Source organism: Alternaria infectoria (assembly GCF_024043175.1).
Source record: "Alternaria infectoria strain BMP 0036 chromosome Unknown scaffold_9, whole genome shotgun sequence".
Classification (NCBI taxonomy): Eukaryota; Fungi; Ascomycota; class Dothideomycetes; order Pleosporales; family Pleosporaceae; genus Alternaria; species Alternaria infectoria.
In genome coordinates this window covers 144,885-168,605 of record NW_026250698.1, presented here as the reverse complement: position 1 = coordinate 168,605, position 23,721 = coordinate 144,885, and the positions used below count along the sequence as shown (strand labels likewise).

At 53.4% G+C, this 23,721-nt stretch overlaps 6 protein-coding genes across 6 annotated transcripts; 4 read left to right on the top strand and 2 right to left on the bottom strand.

The window, feature by feature from the left end:
• Positions 1–220: 220 nt before the first annotated feature.
• Positions 221–5,138, bottom strand: J4E92_006008 (uncharacterized protein; the record flags this gene model as incomplete). Its single annotated transcript, XM_051497383.1, has 4 exons — positions 221–537; positions 588–4,407; positions 4,467–4,905; positions 5,062–5,138. 4 exons carry the CDS (start codon positions 5,136–5,138, stop codon positions 221–223), a joined length of 4,653 nt encoding a protein of 1,550 aa, XP_051352030.1.
• A 5,880-nt stretch (positions 5,139–11,018) lies between these two features.
• TVP38 (Tlg2-vesicle protein) lies at positions 11,019–12,194 on the bottom strand (the record flags this gene model as incomplete). The annotated part of the gene is made up of 4 exons (XM_051497382.1): positions 11,019–11,611; positions 11,668–11,854; positions 11,915–11,988; positions 12,047–12,194. 4 exons carry the CDS (start codon positions 12,192–12,194, stop codon positions 11,019–11,021), a joined length of 1,002 nt encoding a protein of 333 aa, XP_051352029.1.
• Positions 12,195–14,765: 2,571 nt separating this feature from the next.
• On the top strand, positions 14,766–16,922 carry J4E92_006006 (uncharacterized protein; the record flags this gene model as incomplete). Its single annotated transcript, XM_051497381.1, has 3 exons — positions 14,766–14,769; positions 14,985–16,163; positions 16,270–16,922. The coding sequence occupies 3 exons, from the start codon at positions 14,766–14,768 to the stop codon at positions 16,920–16,922; spliced, it is 1,836 nt and encodes a 611-aa protein (XP_051352028.1).
• Positions 16,923–18,132: 1,210 nt separating this feature from the next.
• On the top strand, positions 18,133–21,357 carry J4E92_006005 (uncharacterized protein; the record flags this gene model as incomplete). The annotated part of the gene is made up of 2 exons (XM_051497380.1): positions 18,133–18,555; positions 18,961–21,357. The coding sequence occupies 2 exons, from the start codon at positions 18,133–18,135 to the stop codon at positions 21,355–21,357; spliced, it is 2,820 nt and encodes a 939-aa protein (XP_051352027.1).
• Positions 21,358–21,408: 51 nt separating this feature from the next.
• Positions 21,409–22,194, top strand: J4E92_006004 (uncharacterized protein; the record flags this gene model as incomplete). Its single annotated transcript, XM_051497379.1, has 1 exon — positions 21,409–22,194. One exon carries the CDS (start codon positions 21,409–21,411, stop codon positions 22,192–22,194), a length of 786 nt encoding a protein of 261 aa, XP_051352026.1.
• A 267-nt stretch (positions 22,195–22,461) lies between these two features.
• On the top strand, positions 22,462–23,508 carry J4E92_006003 (uncharacterized protein; the record flags this gene model as incomplete). Its single annotated transcript, XM_051497378.1, has 3 exons — positions 22,462–22,521; positions 22,568–23,023; positions 23,080–23,508. 3 exons carry the CDS (start codon positions 22,462–22,464, stop codon positions 23,506–23,508), a joined length of 945 nt encoding a protein of 314 aa, XP_051352025.1.
• Between the last annotated feature and the right edge of the window lie 213 nt (positions 23,509–23,721).

The window sequence follows — 23,721 nt, the reverse complement described above, 5'->3', positions numbered from 1 at the left end:
TGGACCGATTTGGATGTTCTATAAGGTACAAAGCCTTCTGTAGTGACACTGTCAACTATCCTCATCTTCGTCCGTCACTGAATAGTGTTTCCGCCATCATGCGTCGAGCTATAGGTAGCATCGTGTGATACAGTACAGTCCAAACAAACATATAAAGCAGTACAAGTCCATATCACCCGACGCACTAGTCGTCGAGCTTCTTCAGAGGATCGAAACTATTCTACCGCTTGGTCTTCTTCTTGGCGGCGACGACCTTGAAGTTGCTTGAGTCGAGAGGTTGCTGCGCCTGTTGTTGCTGGATAGTGCTGGCGCCGCCCTTCTTGGCGACCTCAGACCAGCCACTACCTGCGGTCTTGTTCTCGGCAGGAGAAGCAGTGTTGCGTTCGTCGATGATGCCCTTGTCGGCGAGCTTGCGGCGGCGGAGGAACTCTTCAGCGAAGTGGCGCGAGTCGAGCGTGTTGGAGGCGGAGTGCACGGATTCAGTGATCAGCTCGGCGTCGGCTGGGAAACTGAGGAGAGAGGAGACAAAGTCTTCGGCTGTTGAGAGTTAGTGTGTTGTACAAAGCATTACTATAACGATCACGTACCATTGATGCCCTTGTTAAGGTCATGACGGAGCTCGTTGACAGCCCACTTTCGGAACTCCTCTTCAGCATTAAGCTTTCCAGATTGTCCTCCCATCGTAGCACTACGCGTGACAGCGGGCTTCTTGGCAAGCGATGGTACAATGGTTGAGCTAGCGGAGCGAACGGCGGCAGGCACAGGAGTGGTAGTGCCTCCTGGTGTCTTCACCTTACCACTTGCACCAACAGTGGTCCATGCAGTGCTACCAGCAGGCATAGCAGCAGCCAGTACAGGGGTGCTCTTGCTTGCCAAATCAGCATATCGCTTGCCACCCGATGGAGCTGGAGCGGCGGCACCGAAGGCGTTCGCAGCTGCAACAGCCTGTGCAGTAGCTCGTTGCTTTCGAGCTTCCTCTTCCTTCTGGATCTGCTGTAGGGTCTTCTTGGAACTAGCTGTTGGCTGTGCGGCGACCTTGGTTGCAGCAGGCTTTGTCCAAACAGATGCATTGGTCGCACTGGGCGTTACAGGTGACGCACCGCTCGCCCAAGTCGAGCTTGAAGGCAGGCCAGGTTGGACTGCGGGTGACTGGTTCTGGGCTTGCATCTCCTTCTCAAAGGCCTCTCGGCGAGCTGCCGCTGCTGCAGCCTCGCGCTCTGCAGCCTTCTTGGCTTCCATCTCCTGAATCTCCCTCAATGAGGGTCCACGAGATGCGTCAACAGGTTCCTTCGCCCACGGGGCAATGGATACACTGGGAGTGTCGGCAGCAGGAGTTGCCGCACCAGAACGGGACTCGGTGTTGAGGTTCTCAGCAACGATGGGCTTCCTCTGAGCAGCTGGGGCAGGAAGTGGAGACTGCGATGGCGGAGGCGGGAACGGGAAGATGGCGGGCTCGACCTTGTTCCATGCAGCTGCCGGTTGGGGGGAATGCTTCGCGGAAGCAGCTTTCTGAACCTGTTCAGTAAGCGACAGGGTCTCTTGACCAGCAGCATGTCCCTCGTTGTGATGCTCGGCTTGATGGTCTTGTGCTTCGTGTTCCTCGGGAGAGGCAGGCTCGGATTGTTCCTGCGATTGCTGAGCAGACGAACCTGAAGGCTTTCCAATAACACCTTCTGGTGGAGGAGCTGCCTTAGATGATTGTTCCATGTCCGTTTGGACTCGCAAGTCGTTGAATTCCGCGAAACGGTCAGCAAAGGTGCGGGCATTTTGCATATCTTCAGGGCCACCGGGGCGAATCGCGGCGTCATGCTCAGCTTGCTCACGCTTGAGTCGAGCACGATCACCAAGCACAGAAGCCATGTATTGTGCGTGCGCATCAGAATCTTGCTGCTGTCCGAAGGCAAATGGAGGCTGGTTGTTGCGTCCGAGGTTGAGACGGTCCATCATGCCGGGCATGTCTTGCTCTCTCCTGTTGTTCATCATGTCCATACCGGGGCCGATAGGACCCAGACCGGGGACAGGACCGGGTCCAGATCTGAAAGTGTTGTCCATAAGCCCTGGAACAGACGCTCCTACCGTGGTGCCATGGGTAGGCGATGGCTGATATCCACCTGGAGACGTGATACTACCAAAGCTTGGTTGGCTATGTAGGCTCTGCGCGCTGGAGTGGTGGTTAAGTTGATTGGGCAAGACTCCTCCCATCTGAACCTGACGGGCAAGCGCTTGTTGCTGCTGAGCCAGGTGCTCTTTCTGGCGAGCCATGAGATACTGCTCCTCTTGCTTTCTTCGCTCGAGGGCATTCTGTTGTTCGGCAGTAAGGGTGGTCCCAAAGCTTGGGAAACTATTCGCGAAAGGAGGCTGGGCGCCTGGAGCGGTAGCAGTACTAGGGCCAGCACCTGCCCAAGAATTGCCTGGCTGAGACGTTGCAGGGCCATGCGGAATACCGATCTGAGGGACCAGGAAGGGCTCGCGGGAGTTACCGATTCGCCGAATAAGCTGGGCCAGGGGCTCGTAATCGGGCTCTTCAGCCTTCTTCACCAGCAGCTCAGGCGAGAAGAAGCCGGCCTTGTACCAGTCGTGCATCTCCAGGCCGGAGAACGGTCCTTGAACGTTGCCGGAAGGGTCGCGATAGATCCACCTCATCCTGTCGGGCATAACCATCATCCGCTGCTGAGGCACAGGTGGTTGACTAGAAGCTGGGCTTCCAACGCCTGGGGTTGATGGCTGTGCAGTCCTAGTCGGGTTAAGAGCGGCCATAGAGAGTGAAGTGGTAGCCATATTCGGAGGCTGTCCGGACGAGCCATGGTCGTCGTGGTGGGCATTGGAGAAATCTTCAAACAAATTGCGGTTTGCGCGGAACGGGCTTTCAGTGTCACGCGCTGGTGCCTGTCCACCAAACGCATTTCTGCCTAAGGTACCTGTCATGCTATGTTGGCGGTCACCATGCGAGGAGTTGTCGTCAGCGTGGGCTCTGTTCGGGTCATTGGATCGCATCTGTTCTTGCATCGAGGGCGGGAACAGAGAGCCAAGTCTACTGGAGCGGCCTACTGTGGCATGACCGAAAAGCGAGCTGCTTCCCAGACCAGCCAGAGAGGGCGACTGAGCCTCGCCAACATTTCCGAAAGCGCTGTCAAAGCCACCCAAGCCACCGCGTTCGCGAGTCGGAGTGCCCATAGTGTGGTGCCCAGTAGGCCAGGCGGCAGACCCTCCTAGACCGGGCAGGCCACCGAGCCCGGGCAGAGTCGGGAATCCTCGAGCGGGCCCAACACTGGAGGTTTGGCTGCGGTCACTAGCTGCGGCCTCAAATGGTGCAGACACTTTGCCCAAACCTCCGAGCCCACCAAACGCGTTGTGAATGCTCGAGTGAACAGACTGGTCGATATGGAAGCTACTCATACCAGGGAAGTGTGCATTCTGGTCGCCGGAATCGTCCGAGTCGTCATTGTGCTGATCTCGTGCGTGGTGTGGGCTCTGGTATGGATTCGTGTCCGTTGGGCTCATTGGCTCGTTGCCTCGGTGAGGCGATTGATCCGTGAAGTTATTCCTGTTGTACATGTCGCGAAGACCAGTGTCGGCAGTCGTCATCCCAAATGCGGATAATCCAGAATCGTCGCGGTGGTCGGGGCGGTGGGGCGTTGCGAAATTGCCGAAGCCTTGTGGCCGGGGCGGGCTAACGTCTTCGCCGCGCAACGCAGCACTGCCAGTTGGGTGGTCGTCTTCGGGGAACGGATCTGTGTCGTTACTCATTGGCCTGTTGGTGCGAGATTCCATCCACGAACCGCCTGCCTTTGAGGACTCTGCCTCGCTTAGCCTGCCCAAGTTGCTCATGGAAGCTTTCTCTTTCGGCCCGTTCCCGAAGTCCTCGATGCTCGGCTTGCCCATCAATCCCTTAAACCGACTCTCACCACGCAGACTCCCGTAGCCGGGCTTTTTCTCTGACTGCGGCGCTGCAAAGCTTCCAAAAGCGCCAAAGCCACCACCAGGAGTCGCAGACCAGGGCGAGGTGCCACCACCTGGGCTGAAGGGCGCGGTAGTTGTGCGCTTTGCAGAGCCAAATGCACCAGCGCTGTCGGCCCCGCCTTTTTCTTTTTCACGCTCCTCGCCGGGGCGACCTTCTACAGGCTCCTTATAGTCTGTCCGACGGCGTACCAGGGCGGGCGGCGGTGTGACGGCGCTGCCTTCTTCGCGCGCGAATCGTGAGGTGGCGGGCGACGAGGGGAACGGATACGCGTCGCTGGTATCGCGGCGGCGGGTGCCTGGGCGCGCGCTCGTGGGCGAGGAGATTCCGTAGGGAGTGCCTGGGCCTTGCGACACAGACGTCTTCCGCAGCGAAAGGCCTTCCTTGGGAGTCCCGTCTTTGTTCTGCGTGGGTGGTTTGAGCGGCGAGTTGACAGACGAATGGAAGATCTAAGCGAAGAAGCGCGCGTTAGTGCATGCCAGGAAGGTGCGATGGGGTGAGTGCCTACTTCTCTCTCATCGTCGGTCATGTCGGTCAGGCTGAGTGGCAATACACTACCATCTCTGTCCCAGCACTGGTCGACCCCGCTCGGCGCCTCCCTCTCGCGACCGTGGTCGTCTTTGCGGCCCCAGGAAGCACTCGAAGCACCGTTCGTAGCATGAGGCTCCCATCCACCCATGTACAGACTAGACAAGCCATCGTTGAGGTCGCTCGACGCTTGCTGTATCCGGAACAGCTGTGTCAATTGATCCCGCGAGTAGCGACCCTCGAACGAGCTGCCATTGCGGCCAGGCTGTGCGTGGGGCGGGACATATACGCCGGCGCTGGTTGACGAGTTCTGTGGCGCGGCAGGGTCCCGTGAGGATGAGTGGTTCGTTGAGCCGGAGAGGCTTGTCGCGTGTGAAGGTCGGCGGAATGTTTGCGTGGCACCGTTGGTACGTCGAGCCCTGGTATCCGGGATTAGTGAGGGGGCCATGGTGGTAACGAGGGATGTAATAAATGAGTAAAAATTAATCTGTGTCGTGCCTAGCGATTTGACGTAACAAATGTGCTGTATGTAGCGCGGAGTGGTGTTCACATGGGGTGCAGCAGGGCGGACTTACCAGTCAGCGCCGGAGTCAGGACGCGCTGGATTCGCACTGTTTCCTGCAGCTGCCGAAGCAAAAGAAGTAGGCGCCATTGTGTGGTGGTGTCGTAGTGGGTGCGGAAGCGGCTATGAGACGAAAGCGTGGTGTCGAGGCCAAAAGATTTAGTGTGGGGATTGTGGCAGGCGAGTGGTGGAGGCAGGTGCAGTCGAGATGATGTCAGGCTTGCAGCGGTTTGGTGCTAGAGGAGTCGGGTAGTATTGGCACAGTTCGTCGTGGCGTAGTTCGGGTGGGAGATGTAGTCGTATTGCGGCGACAGAAGAAGAGCTTCCACCATCGGCCAACATTTGAGGTTGGCTGGAGCCGAGATGGGCGCACGTGACCTCGTCGTATTATGGGGACTGGGTTTTTCTTCTTCGTTCCCGCCACAACGCGTCCACGCGTCGCGCCTGCCGAATCTAATTGACTAATGACGTCTTGTTCGGATATCGCTTCCATGTCAAGGTGTGATAACTCCTACAGTGCCTTCCTCATTCTCCAGATATCCAAACCAACCTGCTGCAAACACGGCAGGCACGCCTCGATCCACATACCCAAGACATGCCCTTGCGAGGAAGGGGAAGGTGCGATGTGTCATCTCGCTCCGTCGCATCGGCCTGGCACTCGCCGCGGCATTCTTCAAGGCCGGCTTCATCGACCTTGACAACTACCCATAACGACTCATTCCCCGGCTGTTTGCCGTTCTGTTCGCTGAGGGCCGTTTCGCATCATCATTGCCGCGCTCAATTCCGTCGGCTTCTCGCCTTCGACTTGGGACGGGATTCTCTGCCGTTCCTCCTGTCTGTAGCTGTCATATTTGGATCGCTACATTGCAGCTTCCATTTGGTTTCCAACCGTATTGCTGGATTTCGTCCAGTCGACTCGCATCACCAGAGGAATATGGTTTGCTCTCTTTCCGATAAGCGAGGTGTTTGCTCGGACTCTACTCGTACACCATAGTGACACCAAAACGCCAACCACAGCTGACCTTGTGTCATACAGGCCTGCTACGGCCGGAGAATTGCCTTGCCAGCGACAGCTTTTGTGCTGGCCTCACCTGGGTTCCTAGTGACTGCATCGCGTTATGTGCCTCCAACCATCCGTAGATGACTAGTTTACGGACAGCTCGCGGCCGTCACAGGTACGTTGACCCAGCTAGCGGCACATTTGCTTTACTACAAAGTTAGCTATGCAGCCCGGCCAGGTTTCGGAACTTCTTTCGCCTTCTATGTAACACAAAAGGTCGTCAAACAACTCACCTCACATCATTGCGCCTTAATCACCTGCCTTCCCAAAAGGCCACTGATATACACCATAAACTCCCAAACAGGACCGTACACACAGAGTAGCTCGAATCAGTGCTAACAAAAGCTCCGTCGAACCAGCACTCAAAGCTGCCTTCCGTGATCGAAGAACAGGGACTGGGTTTAGATGGCTGGATTAATGGGCTTCCCTGCTCGGGGTTTCCGTCCAACCCAATCCTACGATGAATCATACAGCAGCGACAGCGACACTTTTGGACGAGACCCACGCGATCAACGGAGGAGGTTTGCAGACTTCCAAAGACAAGCATATTTACACAGGTTCCAAGACCAGCAATCGTCCCCTATGAATATGGGAGGTTTCCAATCGCCTTTCTCGAATCGCGAGAGAGCCAGTCCTATGATGGGACCCTATGCGCAGTTCGGCATTCCTTCGCCTCTTGGTATGGGTATGGGTGGAGGTCGCATGGGTGGCATGGGCTTTGGAACGGGCATGGGAGCGGGAATGGGGCTGGGAATGGGAGGAGGTATGGGAGGTGGCATGAGAATTGGCAGAGGCGGAAGTATGGGGTTCCTGGGTCGGCCGCCCTTCCTAGGCGGTTCACCGATGGGCTATCGGCAGCCTTCGCCATTTGGACTAGGCCATTCGCATCAATCACACCCAATGTTTACGAACCGCCATCGCCAGAACGCCCAGTCATCATGGCCTCAATCCCGTCGCAGCCCCTTTGTAAGAAGCTTCTACGATGACGACGATGACGATGAGAGCGATTACGATACGTCTTCGACACACAACTATCCGAGGCGGCGAAGAGGAGGGGGCTTGGGACAATTTAGGCGTTCGCCCTACCAAAGTCGACATACACCCCGCTGGATGCATGGTCATAACAGGCGATATGAAGAGTATGACGATGAGGACGACGAAGACGATGAAAGCGATTACGAAGATTACTACCCAGTGCGTCGCCGAAGGCCCAGATATTAGTTGCTCTTGCGAGGCTGTATCCACCGCTGTTTGAAGAACATGGCCTCGCAGCATCTTCAAGAAACAGAGCGTCTGCTTTGGTCAATGGCGTTGAAGCGAATGAATCACACCACGGGGCGCTTAGCCAAATAATGCAAATGTCCGAACTGAACTCTACTCTGCGACTTTATCGGTTCGTTTGAAAGGATCACTCCATTACTAATCCGGGTTGTCGCCAGATCTTCCCATCAGCGAAGCCAGAGATCAGCGTTGTTTGCTCGTATAAACGAACGTCGTACAAGACGCCCTTGGTACCACTAGCATCGTTGCACGCGCGTGTCACTGACCCGTGAAGAACGGAACGCAGTCTCCCGAAGCTTTGCCATCCTTCCGAGCAGCAAACGCATCCTATCAGCGTGGAAGACGGGTCGTGTTTGCGCAACGTACGATGAACGCCCGTTTGGAACTATCGATTGCGCGAAATGCCACTCACAGTGTGGATGGGATTTTCGTCCGAGACCAATGACATGTCTGCATCCTTCACGGTTGTGCGACTGCTCATTCCAGGGCCACGGTAGCTACGATGAACGAACGGAAGAGGCGAACATCGTGACCCCATTCCCAGGCCATGCGCCCGAACTCGTGAAGATCTTGAGGAGACCACATCTCAGCCGCAGCAAAGAAGCATGGAAGCGGGTTCAGCGAGAAAGCTTCGCAATCGTGATGCATAAAGTGATGGGATTCCGTCGGTGTATCTCTTCGTCAGAATTACGCCATCTTTATCCTCACAATCTTGCAAAATCTGGCCTGGTTGATTCTCATAAACGCTCAAGCCAGCTTCCAGAACGAGGTTTATTCGCTATGTGTCTTCTCTTCCACTATTCTTACCGCTGCCATCCGTCCAAACCAGAGACACTTCTTCTGCCCTGTCATCACCATCCGTTGATAAGCAATGAGAACCGAATATCAGTGCCAGAAGAGCCAAAGGAAAGTAGGATATGCCCAAGGCTGTGGAAAAAGGAGATCTCGTCACCGCACTGTGTTGGGTGCCTGGCGAGGCTGAGCAGGCATGGCATTGCGTTACGGGAGAGGGAAAAAGAGTGCATATGACGACCCAGTGCGGTGGAACAGGCTCACAGCTTGTACGCTTATGTGAGGCGGCAGCATTCAAGTCCTCTGCGCAGCATATCCGGTAAGAAGATGAGGCATCGCTCGAAGCCCGGTCTCTGAGCCTCAAGCAAGCAAGCAGTGCGACATTGCCAGGCTACCCAGATATCATCATGCGACCACCGATTGCCTTGCCCCAGTTGCCTAAGAGCGACCAAGTTAACTCCAAAAAGTCCAGACTCAGGGTTTCTTATCGCATGCGCCAAGTTCTTGAATGCATGTCAGCCCGCATACACAAGCCTCTTTGCCCAGCCAGCCGAGTCCGAAATCGCGCAGAGCCCACATCAACAATCAAACCTCGGCGAGACAAGTCTTCGGGACAGCCCTTAGCTACTGCAGCCAAGCTACCATTCTCTTGGATCTCACCGCTTGATATGTTAATCACGACCACTGAGAAGGACATTAAGGTTACACGATGCTATCGGTCTCGGGGCATGAGGACGAATGCAGCAAGACGCATGAGGCGCGTACTACAACAAAGGAACTTTTCAGAAAGCGCGTTGGGGTCTGGAACGTCCTGACTGCGTCAATACGGTAGGAGGCTTCACTACTACTTCGCCGAAGTCATGGTCAGCACGAGATGTGGAGACTACATGTATGAAGGGCAGCTGGGGAAACATCTACATGATCTGCGGCTCTTAGAACTATTACACAATACAAGATGATAGAAAAGAAGACAGACGCTTCCTTTGTCGCTCCCATACCATCGGATACCTCATACGAAGATGTCGAACCCAATGGCTTCGATGCAGTCGCTACCAAGAAGCTTCTCCGCAAGCTGGACTGGCATCTCATACCATTCATGTCACTGATTTATCTGTAAGCCCATCTCCTACATACCATTTTCGTACCATCAACTGATCGCTGTATAGCTTGTGCTTTTTAGACCGCACCAACATCGGCAACGCTCGCCTCGACCACCTCGAACAAGATCTCAAGCTACACGGCCTCCAGTACAATGATTGTCTCGCCGTCCTCTTCCCCTTTTACATCGCTGCCGAGATACCATCGAATATCATGATGAAACGGACCCGGCCGTCTATCTGGTTGACATTCATCATGTTCTTCTGGTCACTAGCGATGATACTGCAAGGCTTTGTGCAGAATTATTCTGGGTTGATGGCTACACGAGTCTTTCTGGGAGTGTTTGAAGGAGGACTGTTTCCAGGTGTCAACTACTACATCTCGCAATGGTGAGTCTTCACTCCAGAAAGCTGGCAGACGAAACCTCAATACAGTGCTAACTTACCCAAGGTATGTGAGAGACGAGTGCGGCTTCCGCATGGCTCTCTTCTTCTCCGCTGCAACGCTCGCCGGAGCCTTTGGCGGCGTCCTAGCCCGCGGCATCGCCGAGATGTCCGGCGTTGGTGGAAAAGCCGCGTGGGCATGGTAACATCATCACTTACAAAAAGATCAAAGAGTCTACCCACTAACACGACTAAAGGATATTCATCCTAGAAGGCCTCCTCAGCATCCTCGTCTCAACAATAGCATACTGGTGTATATACGACTACCCCGAAACGTCCGTCCCCACCCCTTTCCCCGCTACCACCTCATCTAACACCCACGCAGCGCCCGCTTCCTCACCCCCAAAGAACGCACAGAAGTCCAACGCCGCCTCCACGCAGACCACGGCCACCTCTCCAACGACTTCGACATGAAATATGTCTACCAGGCCCTCACAGACTGGAAGATATACATCTTCATGCTAATCTGCATGGCGGGATTCTGCCCCATCTACTCTTTCGCCCTCTTCCTCCCTACCATCATCAAGAACATGGGCTACACTGCCAACGACGCACAACTCATGTCCGTTCCACCATACGTCTGCGCGTGTTTCTTTACTATCGCTGCGAGCTGGTATGCTGATCGCGTGAAGAAACGGGGGGTCTTCTTGATGGGCTTCCAGGTCGTGGCTATCGCGGGCTTTGCTATGCTTGCTGCGACGGGGAGGCCCAGTGTGCAGTATGCGGGCACGGTGCTGGCGGCTATTGGGATTTATCCGCAGATTCCGCTGGGGATGGCGTGGAATAGTGGGAATATTGGGGGGAGTTTGAAGAGGGGGACGGGCATTGCTATGCAGGTCATGGGCGGTAACTGTGGAGGTATCATTGCGAGTTATGTCTATTTGTCGCGTGATGGGCCTAGGTTTGTCGTTGGGCATAGCATCTTGATCGGATTCGTTAGGTGAGTTATCGTAAGATCGCATGATGTCGGTGATGTGGAGCTAACGTGTGGTAGCATGGCGTTCTTCCTGACGTTTTTCATGTCGACGTGGTGTCGAATGGAGAACGCGAGACGCGATAAGATTGCGTTGGAAGCTGGGGCGCAGGAATTGACCGAGGAGCAGAAGTCGTTGGAGCGGGAGCTTGCCGATAACGTGCCGTGGTTTCGATATACCACCTAGGAGTGGGGTTAGCAGTCCAAAGTGACTGTCAGATCTGATCTTGAGTGTCTTGTGCATACTAAACCCATGCGGGTCATAACTTCATTATGGCATTAAGAATATAACAGTCTATGTATGATACAATCAACAATTACGCTCAGAGCATTCTGGTGGGTTGCGTAGGCTGCATGGCCCACTCTGGAGGGTCCTCGTCATATCTCCTCTCTGTTGGTCGGTTGACTTGCGTTGGTTGCATAGATGACCAGATCGGAGGCCCCTCGTCGTATTGCGTATCGAACGCACGTTCGACATTTGGTACCAGCTCGACGGCTTCGGCCTTCTTGACCCTTCTGAGCTCTTGCTCCTCCAAGAGTGTCTTCTTCACCACGCGCATCTTCATGTAGATCCAGATACCCATGGCAATAGTGATAACAAAGATAGCGCCGAACATGACCGTCTTGATTACGTCGTCGTTACTCTCCTGCAGGAGCAGTACACCGAGGTAGACGAGGAAAATTTGCTTGGGCAGAGAAAGGAAAGTAGCGACGACGAAATGCCAGAATTTGACGTCGCAGGTTGAGAATACGGCGGTGGAGAAATGCGCTGGAATGGCGGACAGACGGATTACGAGCACGATGGTGAAGCCACCGTCACGCGTTAGACGGGCCATAGCGCCGTAGTTTAGATTGGTGCGCTCCAGTTTGAGAGCCTTGGAGCGGAAGGCGTATTTGAAAGCGTACCATGTGCCGACTGGTTAGGATGTTAGTATGCATTGCATGGAGTTGTAATGACATGGTAAGGCTTACCTTCGCCAATGAATGTGCCTGCCGCAACAATGGCGAACCCGATCCACAGACCATAGACGACACCACACAGCAGCGCAATGATCTCATGACCGAACAAAGGAGGGAAAGAAATAATGATAAGAATAGCAATGGGGATTAGCCATCCTGCTGGTAGGTCTCGCACTTTCTCGGACCACGGCCGTAATTTCTGCACAGACACCGTTAGCCACGTGTTCGTCGGCCCCAAGGCAAAACACCGAAGACTCACCTCAACGACGGCGTCGTGTTTTATCGTGATGATAACGGTCAAGATACCGATAACGATGAACAATATGTGCCATGCTATATGCTGAGTCAGCCAAAATGTTCCGCGGTCGCATGGGCGGCGGCGTGGTCTTACGGATGTACTTGGGGGCGAGAAAGAATCTTTTCCAGTCAAACTTCTGGTACTCTGTTTCTTCTGGCGGGCCTTGCGACTTCTTTTTCTTTGGTGCTCCGTCCATCATGCCCGACATTTCAATGTCGCTTTCACGTTTGCGGAACCACATCGCGGAGGGTTAAAATGTGCTGGCGGGTTCCCGCGGAGGAGTCGCCGTGTTAGGAGGCCAGGTTGAAGCGTGACTGCTGCGCGTCCAGGGTCCAAGCGCAAAACGAAAGTGAGGTCGTGAGAATCGGTTATCGCTATCGCCCAACGACGTATGGGGAGCGCAGGTGGTGAGAAGGAACGCTGGGCAAAAGTAGGTCGGCGGTGCGGTTGCAGTGGGTGTTGGTGGCGCGCAGCAGGAAAGGGGAGTGATGTATCAAGCTTCGCAGTGAAACCGGCATAGCCACATCCGCGTAATCCAAGCTCCGGCCAATGGCGACGCGCCAGACGTTGCTATGTGAGACACTGGCGCGGGAGATCGGCGCTTGCATTCGGCGCCAGTTTTAAAACCTATCACAGTTTCGCCTGGTTTGCGCATCATTCGATAGGATCGGCACGGAAAATTAAAGGTCTTGGGGTTGTGTGCTGTATCCATCGCCGTTGCAAACTCGATACCCGAAGCGCCGGACAGATCTGGGGATGACTCTCGCCAGGGTCGTTGAGAAGCTGACCGTATAAAGTGGGCGGTGCATGCAGCGCCTCAGCCTTGCTCTCGTGTCCGTTTGGTGTCAGCTCAGACGAAAGGAGAGCCAATATTATATTTAGGTAGCGCCGTTGATCGCTATACATACACGCATCATCAACGTGGATGACCGTTGGAATATGTGGAGATCCCGGCGCGACGCGAAATGCCGCCGTGGCACTCATAGTCGATCCGGTTCAAAGGCATACATAACATGACAGATGCAGCCATGGACAAAGTGTGTTTTCTTCTCAGGCCGAAACGTGATCACGTGCTCACCCATTGAGTCATGCATATGGGCAGGAAGGTGGCATCATGATGGTCCTAGCGGCTTGGTCACAAGGTCCGAAAGTGGAAGGATCTATTGATACGCTTTCCGGCAAACTATGATGTCTTCCCCTCAAACGTTCGTCGCCACGAGGCTGCAAGACACGAATCGCCATGAGCGTCATCCTGCGTTCTCACGCCTCTCTGTCGAAGTGCCCGCGTTTCCGTCATCATGGCACGTTCCGTGCGTCCTACCGGGCTTTACTCTCCCATTTACCTGAACCGGCGAGCGGCTCTCACGTCTACGAGACGCTTAGACAGCCACTCATCGTCCTCATCTTCTTCTTTGGCATCTAGCTATCTCTCCCTGTTGCGCGTCAGATACCAGAGTGTTTCTAGCCAGATTCTTGACTTACAGTTGAAAGTTTTCGCGGCGCGATGATACAGTAAGAGTTCTGCATTATCTACGATGCTCGTCAGTTCTTGATCAAAAGGTTTACGAATACCGCGAGACTAGTCCTACTCACATGTATATCATAGGTTCCTGCCCCGAATTTGATCCTCAGAAGTGCTGCCAACTTCGCAGGGTCGATGTTACTCCCCGATATCGATTGCGCATCTTCAAAGTCCGACTGATCATCGTCCTCGTCGTACCTTCTTATCGAAGGGGTTGATACCTTGACGTATGCGACTTGTTTTGATGATGACATTGATGTCGCTTTTGATACACCGTTCAGTCGTAAGTAAAGAGTCTTGAAGGAGGTTGTGGTCTATATCTTCTTCCAAGGGAGGAGGACTTCGCCTGCGTATATACACACATGTTATGACATTCTGAGGCTATCGGCAGGCTGAAGGGCGCGTGGATTACCTCAATTCAGCTGCGGCTGTGCAGTCCATGTGCCTACATACTCTAACGAGCTGTTCTAGGCAGCGAACGTCGGTTCGCCAGTGCTGCGCCATGCACTTCCGCATGTCACCCCAAACAGCTCACCGGCTGAGACATTGTGGAACCAATCAAATACATCCGTCTAAATTCTGATGGCCGTGAAGCAGCCACATCTGACAACCCCAGGCACCGCAGGCACTGGACTCGAAGACGGGCGGTTACCACACAGGACTGACCGCTCAGCCTTGTGCGGCTCAAGGTCCTTCATGAGGCATCCACATATAACAATGCGATACGCCGTAGGGGCTGTTTCAAACTCAGACAGTTGTCTTTGTGCAGTGGACGATGCCTCCCTTCGCTCTGCGCGTGTCTAAGGCGGATGCCCCGCCAAACGAGGCGCGTCGGAGTCCGGTCAAAGGCCCCGCCCCTCTGAGCCTACGGGGCACAGAACAACGTACGGCTCAACCCGAAACCCACAACTCGCAACCGCCGAATGAAGCAAGAGAAGAGGTATCCATATCAAATCAGTCGCTGTCTGACGTGTTGGTACCTGGTCCGTGGCTTCCTGTTCTTGGACCTAGGCCTATCTCGCCACCACCAGCGAATCAACAGGATCCAAGTGGTTACTGCCTGAGCGACGGAGGTCTTAGACCAAATCAGCAGCCGATAGCCTCATACACCACGTCACGTCGTGACTCTTTCCATAGGTCATCGGACAGTAGCGTACATGACGAAGACAGCCCCCAGTCTTTTCGTAAGTCACAGTCATCGGATTGTGACTCGGAAGCTGTCGACTCGCACACAGACAGGAACGCATGGCTGACTGCGCAATATCGTGGCTCGCCATCCTCATCCACGACATGGGTTGATCCTCACCCAGTAGGGATTCCCTTGCTTGACGAAGACACAGAAGCGGGAGCGGAAGATGCGCAATGGGAAAGTGATGAGGTATGCTTCGTCTTGAGAACCCACAGCTGAGCCTTTCTGACCGGAGCCCCTTTAGCTTACCTCACTCGGCCATTCTCGCTCCTTCTCGGGAGAGTCATGGAATCCCGAGCGCGGCTATACGTCGTCGCTAGGTGTTCCGGCCTTTCGGAATTTCCTGGTATCACCCAAACTAAGCGTCACAAATATCTCAGACGCTGGCGATCAACAGCAACTGCATGAAGATCGTACTCTTCTGCGCCCAGAAGACTCATTGGACGAGGACCTAGCGCAGTCATTGGCCTCGTTGTCACCGTTAGACGACAAGTATGAACTACAACAGGAGATCCTGGATGCACGCCGGAATACACGGGAAATTGAGAGCCAGACCGACACATTTGTCTCTAAAGCCAAACTGCGTCATGTGATAACGGTCGAGGCTGTGACGCGAGAACTAACAAGAACTGCGGCGCAACTTTCACCCGATCAAGTCACATTCTACGCAGAAACAGTGTGTGCAGAAACGGAGGATGAAGGACAAAAGGGAACGACCAAGATCACCACGTTCCGCAAGATCTTTGCACTCTTGGTTCTAATCGAAGCCGTTTCTTCCGTCGCGGACTTCGTGAGAGAGGGTGTCACCGATCAGGATCTACCCCTTGTGAAACATGAACGAACCGGAGAACTATATCGCAAAGGCGGCCAGTTTTGTGTTCCTCGTGGCTGCTTCAAGGGGTGGTCACCCTTGAAACTCGAAAATTTCCAACGCTATCAATGGTGGCTACTTGCGACATACTTCTCACCACCCGACGATGACGGTGTAGTAAAGAACTACAAACTCCAAGACCAACACATCCTCCCCTTTCTCACTCCGGGGAATGCGCTGACCCAGCCCATTGACAAGACCGGTGGTTACGGAAGGGTAGTCATGGTGAACATACCCTCCGATCACCACAATTTCAGTGATAAGCGGCTCTGTGAGCGCGGTTTCGCCATCAAACAGCAACTCTACGATGAGCATCGTGACGCTTATAAGAGAGAAATAGACATACTGATGAAATTCAGCGGCGGGCGAAGCCACCCACACATTGTGTCCTTGCTTGCAACATATGAGCAGTTCAACAGGTTCAATCTGATCTTCTACCGTGCAGAAGGTGATCTGTTCGACTATTGGAAGAAGCTCAACCCACACCCGGTTCTCCACCACAGCAATGTCAACTGGTTTGCAAAGCAATGCAGCGGGCTTGCCGAGGGCCTGTCGAAACTTCACAAGCTCCTGTCGTTCACCAAGCCTCAGCATAAGAACGAGGAGGAGCAATTGGAAGACACACATGGTATGTGATCTCAATCAAAGCGAGAGAACCGAAGAAATTGCGTCGTCTCTATTTTTGGGGCGAAATTTCGCTGGACACTGCTCTACATAGAGCTAATGTATCACAGACACTACCGGGAACAACTCTACTCGAGTGGAAAAAATCGTGAGATTTGCACCATTGAGCGAGCGGGTCGACACAGGCTCGTCGATACTTTCAAACGGTGTGCAAGAGCGTCCGACGAGCCCATTCGGATGCCCCAACGACTTTGGCGATCAGGGTCTGCCGTCGCGTAGCCATCAACTCTACGATCATGCTAGCACGCAAAAGAAAGTATACGGCCGCCATGGAGACATCAATCCAAACAACATCCTTTGGTACGACGATGGCGATAACGAACACGATGGTCTGACGTTGCAGGGAACACTCAAGATCACCGACTTCGGACAAGCTGAGATCCACTCACTGGAGAGCAAGACCAATCGCCGAGAAACCCCTAATACGATGACTTACCGACCCCCCGAATGCGATTTGCCCAATGCGGATATGCGACAAACTTACGATATTTGGTGTTTGGGTTGCGTTTACCTTGAGTTTGTGGCTTGGTTACTAGGGGGTCGTGAGCTTGTGAGAAGATTCAAGAAGCTAAGGACGATGACTGACTACTTCCATCGATTCACAACTGTTGATACATTCTACGAAGTGGAGAAAGACCCTGAAGCTGCTGGGATACGGGCCAAGGTCAACTCAAGGGTCACCGCCGTATGTTGCACCTTTTGATGTCACAGCGCCCAGCTGACCAACTACAATAGTTTATCCAAGAGCTACATCGTCACTCGGATTGTACGGCTTACGTGCACGATGTACTGAACTTGATTCAGTTCGACATGTTGTTAGTAGACTCATGGGAGCGCAAACCTTGCATAAACGTCTGGCGAACATTAGACGATATGTACGCCAGATGTCGCCGTAACGAAGAGTATGCGACGACGAGCAACCCTTGGTGCAACATGAGATCGACCGATTCGGCAGTCGAGCGATACATTATGTACAATCCGGAGCAGGCTATTCAGGATGATCTGCCAAGTCCGAGATCAGAAGCTCCAGCAGTCCAATCTGTCGCACCGAGAAGAAGACGGTTGAGTCGCATACCCAAACTCAGGTCGCCTATCCTCGCATAACCTCGATTGCCGTGTTCGGAAGTTTTCTTACTTTCAAGACGAGCTTTGGTGGCTCGGGAGTGACGTGGATGTGTTCGCATTCCTTTTATTTCCTTACCAAAGCTACTTGATCACCATGCAGGCAAAGAACACATCAGCATGAGTGTTTGCAGAGTATGCTCGTTGTATGAAGCGCCAGATCAGGTCATGTTGTGAACTAATTTTGCACTTGCGGTTTGCATCTGCCTGGTATAGCTACTTGCGCCAGCTGCGCATCAACCGGACTCTGACTGAGAACACCCAGGTATGCGCGGTTCACGTCGCGAGGCTACGCGACAACGATGAGCCCGCTGATCACTGTGTTTGTAATTACGAGCGGTGTGCGGAATTGCTTTTTAGCTGTATCCCACGCAGGCGTTCATGCGCTTCAGGGAACAGGTGGGGTCCATCTGCACCTCGCCTGTGGGGTCCAATATTTACTGCGTACATCTGAACGCTTTGGGTCATTATCCCGTCTTTCGCAGCTGAGCTGAGCTGCGTTCACAAGGCTGAGCGTCACTCACGGCATTAACATCCCGGGGCTTCTGCTCTGATTTGATCATTTTAGCAATGTGGCGCACATCCATCACAAATCGGACTTCAGCTCGCAGGCGGCTCTGCAAATGAACCGCATGTCATAAGGTGTTACATGTGTCCGTGAAACCTGGCTTTGCCGATCCGTAGGAACAGCCAGTCCTCGTCCCGAACAGCAACCTCTCGAAATACAGCGTAACTTCTTTGCGCATGTTCATGTCAAACCTGAAGGGACACACGTGAATCCAACCACAGCGATGTTTGTCGATACGGTCTTGTTCTACGCGTTCTTATTGGTCGTTTGCTATCTGGTGTGGGGCAACAAAGCGCGTGCGATCCAGCCGAACCGACCCGAAAACTTAGCGAACAACAACGAGGAACACCCCGAAGCACCCGCTCTAGCGCCCGGATTGAGCGATGAAGAACTAGAAGGTCTAACTGCGCCCAAGATCTTAGGCTCCAATCTAGTCGAAACTATACTCGGTCGTCTCGCAGCAGCAACTTTCCATGATCCAAACCGCCTTTACCTGCCGGAAAACGCGATCAAGGAGGTCATCGTCCAGACAGCGATCGAGCAGGAGCTGGCTAAAATTGAGAAGTCTCCAATAGAGCAGACCGCTAAGTGGGATCGTGAACGTCGGTATCAGCTCGCGACATGGATCCATACCAAGGCCCCCAAGGTATTCGCTATCACTATTCAATGCGACTTCGAACCATCTCTTCTGCTCTTAGCCATGGCTATATTTCAAAAATGGGGGTTCACTGATGAGAAGCTACCAATCGATGAGAAACCGCCAAGTCAACATGTATTTCTTCCCCGGATCTGGAATCCACTCAAAATCGTCAACTTCCGAGAAAACCAGTGGAAGTGTTTAGCTCCGGTATTCATACAGCAGAAGTATGGCTATGATCTGAAAGCGCAATGCATATTTCCATTCACGTCAGATGGGGCGCAGCCAAAGGACGGCGCTTTCAGTTCGGTATATCGGGTCACGATACACAAGGACCATCATGAATATCCAGAGATACAACAGGTACGTTAGCAGTAGTATATATTGGATCCTTATCGCTGAACTCTTAAACAGGTGGCGCTGAAGGAGCTTAAAGTACCACAAGGAGAAAAGGAAGCTGCTGGAACCGACCGGGCCTGGAATTTCGAAGCTACTGCTCTCGAAGCCATCAGGAAGCTCAACCATACCCATATCGTGAAGTGTATAGCAGCTATTCGAAGAGGTCACAGCCGCTACTTCATGTTTCCCTGGGCCAACGGGGACAGCTTGCGTGACTTTTGGGACCACACGCCACGAGAGGCCCCAGATGCTTGTATCATCGAACACACCATCGTTCAACTTAGAGGCATTGCCGATGCATTGGACCAACTACATAATTTCAACAGCGGGCGGCCAGAACAGCATAGCGGAGCCGATGGCTTGACGATACGAGTGAACGACCCAAACGCTGCGGAATCGTATCCGAGCGGCGGAAGTGATGCCGGTAGCGATAACGGGATTGACAACGGGGTGGATGAATACAAGAATGCGGGCAATGCCGAGTCCATCAGGCATGGTGATTTAAAGCCGGAGAATATCCTAAGATTCCTCACCAATGGATCTAAGTCTGGCCTGGGGACCCTGAAGATCGCAGATATGGGCCTGGCCAAGCGACATGTAGTGGCTACGCAGTACAGACCGAAGCCTACAAGCACCAGATACGGTACCCGACGGTACGAAGCGCCTGAAACTGTTACTGGTCAGAATGCACGCTCCCGGCTCTACGACATCTGGTCAATGGGATGCATCACTTTTGAGTTCATTATCTGGATCTTATACGGCAATGACGAATTGACCAACTTCTACAAACAGATTGAGGGAAATGCACAACAGATCTGCCAGTACTACGAAGTCTTGGACGCGAGCGAACCGGAAAGTGCTAGAGTTCACCCTGTGGTCTTGAAGTGGATGGAGCACATTCAGAACAAAGATCCGGAGTGTTCAGCAGGGCGAACATCAGCGATCAAAGATTTGCTCAAGATTGTACGCGAGATGTTACTAGTCGTCAATCTTCCTCCTAACAGGAAGAGTGATACCCTGAGTGGTCGACTCCTTCAACCTCCAGCACTCGGTCAATCTGTTACAAGCTATCGAGCTACGGCTTCGCAGTTTCGGGACGAACTTGACGTTATATTGAGGAAGCGACACATGTCCACTTACATGTTCACTGGCAAAGACCGCACCAACGTCAGAACGCCAACCTTCACGGCCCCAATGCTATCGCCGAACAGTGCTAATCTTCCACTGAGCAGCCTACCACCTCCAGGGTCGCTCAAGAGTGGAGTTCTCGGCCGACCTATTGGCGCTGACTACACCCTTCCGCCTCTCAAAGATTGGGAGTTTAATATCGATAATGAATTCGCTCATAAAGTCGTCGCAATTGTCGACGGACAGGAATTTATCCCGCAAACAAACATCGCTCATCGACTTTGTGCCGCGTGCTCCGCGCGTGACTTCCTACAAGGCGGTTTCAGCATCGAAGAGCGGGTGTCAACGTTGGAAGACCGTGCACCGGAATGCGATATGTGCAGAATGCTGTACGAGATCCATAACCAAGCCGAAGAGCCCAAAGGAGATCCGGCGGTGTTCCAGCGAGACCAATCGAACATCATTTTGACGGGCGACTCGTATCCTGTTCTTTCTCTAATCAGAAGTCCAGAAACGGACCTTCCGTGTCCAATCCAAATTGGCTTCCCAGAGCTCCCAGAAGCGGGATCAGACGCGTTCTTCAGTATCATAACGCTTTGGCTCAAAGATTGCGATACGAATCATACAGGATGTGAGGGGCTATACCATAGCCTGCCGACAAGACTCCTCGACGTGGGTACTCTCGATACGCCTATGTTGCGCCTTGTCGAGACGAAGCGAGAGCAGATCCTAAGCAAACAGTACATCGCACTGTCACATCCCTGGGGAGACACCACGAAGTACACACCGTTTTGTACTCTGCCAGAGAACCTAGAGCAGTATCTTGAAGCCATTCCCGAAGGCGAGCTTCCAGCAACCTTTCATGACGCCGTCAACTGCACGCGGAAGATTGGCATCCGCTATTTGTGGGTAGATTCGCTCTGCATCATCCAAGGTGAACACGGAGACTTCAACGAGGAGTCTAAGAACATGGAGGCAGTCTTTAGTGGAGCATATTGTGTATTCGCTGCAAGCCGAGCGAGCAATCAACGTGATGGCTTCCTTGACCCTAGGCCGCAGCGTGAGTATATCACCATTCAGCGAGACAACGAAAAGCCCTTCTTCGTCTGCAAGACTATCGATAACTTCAGTAAAGACGTTATCGAGGGGTCTTTGAACAAGAGAGGTTGGGTGTTGCAAGAGCGCGCGCTGTCACGACGGACCATCTACTTCACGGAGAACCAGACATACTTCGAGTGCGGTCAAGGTGTTCGATGCGAAACCCTGGCCAAACTGCACAAGTAAGTCATGACACCCTCTGTTTGTTCGATCATCATTGACCCAAAGCCCAGCAATATGGCCGATTTCCTCGGTGACCCAAACTTCCCGAACAAGGCCATGCGAGCCAATCGCGCACGGAAGATTGCTTATTTCCAAGGCCTTTACAAGCAATACTCTCGTCTCGACTTCACGCGCTATTCTGACCGCCCTTTTGCCATCGCGGGTCTCGAGAAGCGCCTACAAAGTGCTTTCAACACAAGGGGAGCGTTTGGCATCTTTGACGATGGCGACAAAGAAGACGGCGGACTCTTCCATCGGAGTCTCTTGTGGCAACGCGGCGAAGAAAAAGGGGATCTTCCGAACATGCCCACGATTGAGTTCCCGGCAGCGCGCAAGGTGAAAGTCCCAAGCTGGTCCTGGATGGCGTATCGAGGTGGGATAGACTACATCGATCCGCCTTTCGATCAAGCAGACTGGGAGCGCACCGAGATAATCCCGCCTTGGACTCGTGGTAGCAACAAACACTCCATGACAGACACCAGTCCACAGGAGGACGAGATCGCCATCATAGCTCGGGTCCGCGACTTCAAAGTAGCGGGGAGATTGCCAGAGGAGGTCAAGATAACGTATGATGCTGAGAGGACGAGCGCGAGCGACGGCCAAGTCACTCAGTGTGTCATTGTCGCGAAAATGAAGGGCGGAAGCTCGAATTTGCTGAGGCGATACTACGTCTTGCTTGTCACAGCGACGCAGGGGACGACGGGGAGGGGCGAGAAGAGGTATAGGAGGGTCGGAGCAGGGTTCATGTTGGGAAAGTACATCTCGTTAGATGGGGAGGGTATCGCGGCGAGAATCGTTTAATAGGTCAGTCAGTCGTCTGTTGCGCGGAATGGAAGTGTTCTTTGATATCGGCTGTGTAGATTTTGACGCGCTATCACGTGACGTGCCTCCCCGCCTTAATTCGTGCGGCGCGGACTGATGCCTGGAGGACGCCTTAACCAATGACGATAACAACATCACGACGCGAGCCATGCCGCCAATGCACCAAGGGACGGCAGCTAAAGTCTGCCCTCCTACTGGAATCACTTGATCTTCCTTTTGCTCTCCTCGTCGCATCACCTGGGCATCATGGCCGAAGCAGCAACACCATCGAACCCGGAACAAGTCGCGCACGATGACCTCTGCCCCGTAAGTACCACCCGCGAACACGCGTATTCTTACTAACAAACTCCAGATTTGCCAACTTCTCCTCTTCACGCCCGTAAAAACCCAGTGCAACCACCTGCTATGCGCGTCCTGCATGGCACAGTGGTCCGACGCCTCCAACACGCACAGCATCGAACCCACCAGCTGGGACGTGAACCTCGAAGACTTCGATCCGAACTACGATCCAACGTACGACCTCGAGTGCGACTGTCCCATGTGCAGGACGCGTACTGCTGCAACTCCGGATAACGCGTTGGCAAGACAGTTAGAACATAAATATCCTATCACGTATGCTGAAAGGCGCGTTGAAGAGGAAGAGGAGAGGGGGTCACGTATCGGACGTGATGGCTTCGAGGGCGTTATGATGCTCATAGGGAATAAGCATAGGCTTATTAGGAATGCTGGTGACGATAACGAGCATGATTGGACATTCTTTGTGCGCACGTCGAGGCCGGATTTGATTAAGGAAGTGCACATTTATCTGGTATGGTTCAAATTCCTATCTCACATTCCTTTTAGTTCAGCGCTAACACACAACAGCATCCTACATTCCGACGATCCCACGTCATTATCCGAAAACCACCTTATGAGTACGAAGCTCGAGGCTGGGGAACCTTCGTCATTCGTACCGAGATCGTACTCAAGCAGCCGTATAATTGGATTATGGATAATGCTGGCACCCGGCAGCAGGCTCTCGAGCTGGAATGGCCCCTCAACTTTGAACGGGAAGGCAGACAGGGTAGAGTGAGAGCCAAAGTGAACCGACTTGATGCTGCAGCCAACAGCACCGGTCGCGTGTTACGGTCCAGGCATCCACTTCCAAGTGCACCCGTTCCGGATGATGACGATGACGAGCTAGACGACGATTACGAGGCCACCCAAGACGAAGACGAAGACGACGATGAGAGCTCATCAGATGAGGACTTTGAAGAAGCAGCCAGTGAATATGTTGAACCTTCACGAAGATAGCAACCGTGGACGCCATAATCTTTCCAGCAAGGGCTTCGCGACGTTTTCAATTCGATCACGAACACCTGCCGATCATCTTCTCGAAATAGCCAATTCAGTGGCAAAGCTCCTCTTTTGGTCACTGAGCTGCGGATATGCATATCTTTGGGGAGAAGAAATCTAATGATTCAAATGTGCTGAAACTGTGCAGGCATTTTAGGACGCGGCTTGCTA